Source organism: Manduca sexta, chromosome 21 (assembly GCF_014839805.1).
Source record: "Manduca sexta isolate Smith_Timp_Sample1 chromosome 21, JHU_Msex_v1.0, whole genome shotgun sequence".
Taxonomy (NCBI): domain Eukaryota; kingdom Metazoa; phylum Arthropoda; class Insecta; order Lepidoptera; family Sphingidae; genus Manduca; species Manduca sexta.
Window position 1 is genome coordinate 703,201 of NC_051135.1, and position 7,141 is coordinate 710,341.

Here is a 7,141-nt window from a genome sequence, read left to right on the forward strand (position 1 = left end):
TGGAAGCAAAAAACTAACTTGTTTAGCCGGACTGTAATTGCCGAGGGCTCGCCAAGATAAGCTCGTTTCTTTTTAATTTTCCTTCTGGAAATTACTTCAATTCCCCGTTGAATAAATGAGGAGTGCACTACCTCTAGCTTTCTTTTAGGGTTGCGTGTTTAATCATTTGTTCCGAATGATTAATCGAATGATTAAGTGATGTCCTTTGGCGAGATGTTTCTTGAGTTATTTGTATTAATGTTATGAGCGTGATCCTGTTATACGAAATTTATTAATACAATTAATTAGTAATAGTAAGCCGTCTTTGTATTTTGTGATTTTGAAACCAGACTTATTGAATCTCAAAGTAACTTCGGGGGTGTTTTAAGACTTACATGTGTATGTATGTAATTAAGCATGCCTGAGGGATCATGGGTCCCAACAAGGTCTTTTTATAGGAAATCATTTTTATTTCCTATTTTAGGTAAGGATTTATCTTATATTTAGGTAGCACAAACATCACACTTTTATTCCCGAAGGGCTATGCAGAGGCGCAACCAGGGGGCGAGCCTATTTCCATATCGGGCACAAATTCCATATTTCGGGTTGATACTGAGCAGAAAAATCTAAATATCGTTTTGCCCGACCCGGGGATTTTGAACCCAGGACCTCAGAGCATTTTTAGGCAAGGATTTGGAAAATATACATTATTGTACGGAATCGCACAACCACAAAATTAGTTGAGCAAAAGTTATCCGGGTAAAATTCCAGAGAGGTTGTGCAAGGTTTGATTAACTGTTCTAAGTTTATGGTGAAAAACGTTGTTATAGCGAAGGAAATCCTCGGCAAATCTGCTTTGCGCAATGAGCTCTTCACAACAGATAGTTTTTCCTTTAAACGTCTGAAACGGATTTATACTAGTTCCCATTAGTATTGTTTATATTTTGACGATTGTAGAAGGTGGTGGGTTACAAAACTTGTTCGTTTTGACTCAATAAATAAGCAATTTTTTTAAGTATAATACAAATTACACTAGTTCCAATTACTATTGTTTACATTTTGATAATTGTAGAAGTTGGTGGGTTACAAAAATTGTTCGTTTTGACTCAATGATAAAGCAATGTTCTTCAAGTATAATATAACTTTATTAAAAAATATTAGGTACTGCATTAATGATTTTATCATACGATCTCGATTGTCTACGGATACATCTAGCGTAAATGGATTAATCACAATAGTTTGACATCCTTAAATATAAATTGACTAATCTCGGTTTCGATCCAAAGATATCAGTTGACATGATTAATTGATTTTATCTGTATCTCACTAATTGATTACAAAATTACAACTTGTAATTACCATCCATTTCGTTCACATTAAATCAGGCTTGCTGGACAATAAATCATCGAAGAATAAAGAGAAATCTACCGATGGTTCCTTAGAGTTTTTATATCCGATAGGCACGTGCGTTGCTTCATGACTATACTTATGTTTGAAGCAGGTGTCATCGCGCCATTTTGAAAAATCCGGGCTGTGAATATGTGTGCAGGGAACTGGCATGTTCCTGAAATAGATATACATAAAGGTCTCAGTCTAGTCATGCGTAATGTTAATTAAGGTACCTGATTTAAGATATATAAATCATTCAATATATTATATATGTTTTTTCCTACGCATGACTTAATTTTAATGGCATAATTCGAAAATACCTACCTATTATATGTTTATGGGTATAGATAATTTGACCTATTTGAAATTTATTCGTACATAAATATATAAGTCGTCCAAATACATAAGTCACTCTAATCTATATCCAAATAATAAACTAGTACTATCTTCATTCGTTTTTAATGCGATAACTATCAAAATTTACTTAAAACTTGTGAACGGGCCCTTATTGCTTGAAATCACAAGTAAATTTGTGTGATAACATTACATAAATTTTTGTTTCTTTTAGGTCCCGAAAAATAATATTAAGACTCTTTAGAAACATTAGCATCGAGAATATTTGAAAATTCTCAGAAGTACACGACTCTTACCAGTTACCATGTAGGATTTTTATACGTTTTCAACTAAGTGACCACATTGGACCTAATTGTAAGTAAAGTAGTTTACAGAATTGCTGACGAGCGATGATTAACTCTCGCCAGTCGACAGAACTATTCGGCCTGTTTGGAACCGGCTATACATAGTACACGACACATTTACGTGGACAATAAGGCAGGTTTTGCATTTTGCGTGCGGTTGTCGCTATCTGGGCAGATTCAAATATTCTACAATCAACAATTTTTCATTAATAAAACCATTATTTACACAATATTTTCATATATAACAACAAATCTCACCCAGGTTTTACGTTAAGGAATGCCTGTGGTTGAATAAACTTGATCCCTTCAGCATTGTCGCAAGCGAATCGGGCCATGTTCGTTTTCCTGACCTCGTGCAGTTGGGCTGCAAAAATAATTTAACAAACGAAAAACTGATGATTTAGTAACAACTTATATAATTAACTATCAGTGTAGCGTGGGTTTAAAGGTCATTAAGAAATAAATGTCACGCGCGACGCCTCTAGTCACAGCTACATCCGAAAAAGTAAACAATTTTTTTTATATATTTTGATTCCCCTAAATGGATCGCCGGTCCGACTACCCTCCCAACTATGCAACGAAACTGTTGCTTATGAATGGATATTGTAAAGTTTTGGAGTATTTTATTTTAACCGTTTTACTTATGTAACGTTTTATATTGATCTGTATTGGCGATAAATAAATCATTTTTAATATAGTTAATGTCCGACGGGCGTATTTTTAAATGATTCTGTTTAACTTTTGATTATGAATAAAAGTTCAAAATTGTAGTTTTAAAAATATCTGTACCAAATTTGTAATATGGAATACTATGTATTATCGTTCACGAAAATCATATTTTTTGGCTCTTTGTATTTTTAACAGGTTGCTCAAATTTTTTTAGTTGTATTTGTTTATGCGTTTTTATCGGATTGTAAATATTTATAAAAATATATATTTTAATTCATTAAAATTGTACTATTTTTTATACATGAATGCCAAAGTGACCCCACTGAACCTGGCGTGGGATCCTAAAGATGTCGACTGACGAAAAATGATTGCCCCTCAACAGTCGACACAATTATGCCGGCCTGTTGGAACCGAAGATACACAGGCTGATCCCGGAACGCGACACACGCGGGCCACTATGGCGGGTTTTAACACCTTGTGTGCGGTGGTCGCTATCTGGGCGGATATAAAATATATCCTACCACCAGCAAACTCAGACTAAAGGTACATTTCAAATGATACCTTTTAAGTAAATAAGTAGTCCGTTCATCAATATTTAAGACTAACACAAATCATTGAAAAATGAATCTTAACGCTATTAACTTACATAACGTCAGACTGTGCAGTTGATCTCCTCGCTCGTACCAAAACCTATCTGAGAATCTGAATAGCTGCAGTTGCTTCGCCATAATGCAGAATAGCGTAGGTCCTACGTAAGTTCCTTGCATACTATTCTCACTCAGAATACCAGCTAACAAATCCACGTCATCCGTGTCGTTGTATAACTTCTTGAGTGCCTCCACTTTCTGTAATATTACAGTATTATGTATTTTGAATGTTTTCAGGTTTGAAAGTATAGTTATTATTTTGAAGTTAAAGTATACCTAAACCAGAGACTCTGTTAAAAATTATAATAGAAGAGGTTTGTTATGAATTTACTATATTTCGCTACAAATTATAATAATAGCATAATGCCGACAATCGTTGAAAAAAAAACTCTATAGTGGACTATTTCTTGGCTACGTTATTGATATCAGACTAAATATAAAATTAGGATAACAATAATAAAAATTGGTACCTCAAAATCCATCACGTCTAAGAAATCTTTGAATTTTTTAGCAGGCTTCAAACCACATAAATGTCTGTAGTCGTTGTATCCGCGGACACCCAAATCCCTGCCTCTCTGGATATCTATTGCACCTATATCGTGAGCTTGTTGGAGGTTGGCGTAGAAGTTCTCTGAAACCTGAAAATTAACAAGGTACATTGATACAAAGCTCTAATCGTAATAAATACAGTTGAAAAGGTAATAAGTTGTATGATGTCGAAAATCTTGTTTAGTGAGGATACGAAAGATCAGTGAAAATAGCAAAATTTCTAGTTCATTATCAATGATTCCTCATTCCTCATATTTAGTGTTTCATTGTATAAATATAATCAACATTATTTTATAACTTGAAAATGTTGTACGTATCCAAAGTCCAAAGGTTCGCAGTTTTACTGTTTAACTAAACTCATTGTTATTTATTTATTTCTTTCAACCGGTAATTATATAATGTCGTAGTTAAGCACAGTACGATAATTAGTTTATTTCTGTAAGTTGTATATTCTTGTTATAAGATTTTTTGTTCAAAATGTATACTAACTTCGGAATATACCTTACCCATTAAAAATTAAATTATCAAAATTGATCTATTCTGTAAAAAGTTATGCGTGGTCTAACATAGAATATATATACTTGTCGAATTGAGAACCTCCTCCGTTCGTTTCGTCGGTTAAAAAGAATAAAGATTTATTATTATTCTTTATTACATCCCTAACAATGTGTAATTGATATAACTGTCACAAAATTTATATAGATCTTGTTTCAAAGTAAACAATCTAAACAAGTAACTTGCCTCTGGGTCCAAAATGTCATCAATTTTAGAAGCGCTCTGGTCGAACGTGCCACGGTTTATTTCTTCGAAATACTTATTTTGTTCAATCAGATCTTGTCTGTATAGAGTTTCACTTATAGAAAAGTCTCCGATGTAATGATGTTTTTCGTTGTATCTTCTAAGATTATAAATACATTTATTATAATACTTCTTGAGAGTAAAAAGTCCGTAAATTTTTAATTATTTGTTCCTGATATGGCAATAAGTCTCCTATTATATCATGGAATACACACTGCGAAATGTGGGTAGATTAGTTGAACCTCTGCCTGTCCCTTCGGGGACAAAAGGCGTGAGTATATGTATTTTTATTTATGCAATATCAATAGTTATTCTTAATGATATTATATAGGTGGATTTGATAGTAGTAAATGTATTATTTGATACAATTACAGAAAAACTTTATAAACTGGTATTTTTGTAAATATTGACCTCTATAAATATTTTGGGAGAAAGGTTTAGTCCGCAACAAAATGATCAACGAAGTATTTTTATCATGAAACATTGCCATAAAATTCTTTATGAATTATCGCTCGCTTTAACGGTGAAGGAAAACATCGCGAGGAAACCTGCACTTGAGAAGTTCTCTATAGAAATTTCGAGGGTGTGTGAAGTCTACCAATCCGCACTAGGCCAGCGTGGTGGACTAAGGCCTAATCCCTCTCAGTAGTAGAGGAGGCCCGTGCTCAGCAGTGGGCAAGTATATAATACAGGGTTGATATTATTATTATTGCCATAAAAGTATTCCAACTCTTACTTTATCCTGCCGTCTAACATAGTATGGAAGAATCTGACGGCAATTTCATACTCCGCATATACGAGGGGCACTGCATCCTCATCGTATGCAGACACGTGTTCCACATGTTCAGATATCAGACCGTAGTTCACCATGTTCTTATAGCCTATAAGGATATACATAAATATAAACAGACGCCTCGACACACATATAAACTACTAGTAAGTTTTAAATGGAAATTTAAATTAATATTTTTTTTTGTGTTATCCATTGCTGATGTGGCCGAGATTAAAAGGATATAAGCGAGTTAAATAAAATAAAAATGCAATATTGGGTGCAAACGCTTATATATTTTTTTGTCTAATCTGGATATCTATGAATTAATATAGTGTCTAATATACAAATATATTTTTTTAGTATCATTATCTTACTAACTCTATAAACAGCAACACTAGAGTACCTTGCCTGTTCTTCTCTTCTAAAAACTGCTTTTCGAGTTGCTGATAGAGTAAAAACTAACTGACTCCAAATAATGTTTAATATTCTATGGATTCGAAAGAAATACCATTTAGTTTATAGTAGGTACATATCAATATAGAAGTAGTTCCAATAAAACAAACCCTTACTCCGTCTGTAATATCAGTTTGATGTGACATTTTACTTACCCAATAACGCGGGTAGAAGTTCATACATGAATATATTGGAAACTGTTGCTATATTGATCTGTCGCGCAATTTTAAATAGCCTGTCATCTTTCCAACACGGGTTGATCTCGTGGAGTATTTTTGCCAGTCGATTGTGTTCTCTTATAAAGAATATTCCAAGGGTCGTTGTACGCAAGTTGAAGTTGCCAGCTTCAGGAAAACCTTGAATATGGAATAACGTCATTGGTTTTGTATACATTTTTGGCTACAACAGTAGTAATATATTATGCTATGCTTAATCTACTTGTGGTTGAATCTCAGTGCTGGCTTCATTATATTAAGGGTATCCTTTGACACAATTAGCATATCGATTTCATAGTTGGTTTTCATGGGATCGTATTTATATTTATGTACATATTTGTATTTAGAGGTAAACAGATTTATTTTATAGGAAACTTTCATGAAACGATGATTTCAAACGTATTATAGAGTTTCAATTTTATATTGAGTTACTTAATAAAACTACGTACTTATCTTTATGAATCGCTTTACAATAAGTTACTCTACCCGTAAAAAAGTGTAAGTTTCGAACCAAATAAATATATTAATATAGCACTCACAAAATTATAATTTATATTACTAATGCCACTAAGATAATTCATCGCAGCAGAAAAATCACACTTTCAATCAAAAATACACTCACGAACACGCCACATTCGCACTAAACTAAAACTTGAAAAAAAAAAAATACTGGGACGTTTGGTGAAAATATTCATTATTCATGGATGGTTTTTGGGGCAATATCAGCAAAGGTAAAGACGAGTATATGGTTACTCTAATATAGACAAAATACAATAATTAACTCACCAAATTCGTAGCACCGCGATTCATTTCGCAAATTTTGTATACATACATCTTCTGAAATATTATTAGCGATTGGTATGTCGCTTATCGTTATGTTAATTATTGTCATATTAGCTGGCGGTACGTGACGCTCTCCTCTCCTTTCCAAAGTAATAAATCCGTGTTTTCCTTTACGAATGGATGCGGCGG

At 33.3% G+C, this 7,141-nt stretch overlaps 1 protein-coding gene across 1 annotated transcript; it reads right to left on the reverse strand.

Annotated features, from left to right (window-relative positions):
• Positions 1–1,350: 1,350 nt before the first annotated feature.
• LOC115447010 (peroxidase) lies at positions 1,351–5,599 on the reverse strand. The gene is made up of 6 exons (XM_030173903.2): positions 5,466–5,599; positions 4,673–4,829; positions 3,853–4,020; positions 3,382–3,580; positions 2,325–2,430; positions 1,351–1,543 (listed from the first exon to the last, which is right to left on the reverse strand). The coding sequence occupies exons 1-6, from the start codon at positions 5,597–5,599 to the stop codon at positions 1,351–1,353; spliced, it is 957 nt and encodes a 318-aa protein (XP_030029763.2).
• Between the last annotated feature and the right edge of the window lie 1,542 nt (positions 5,600–7,141).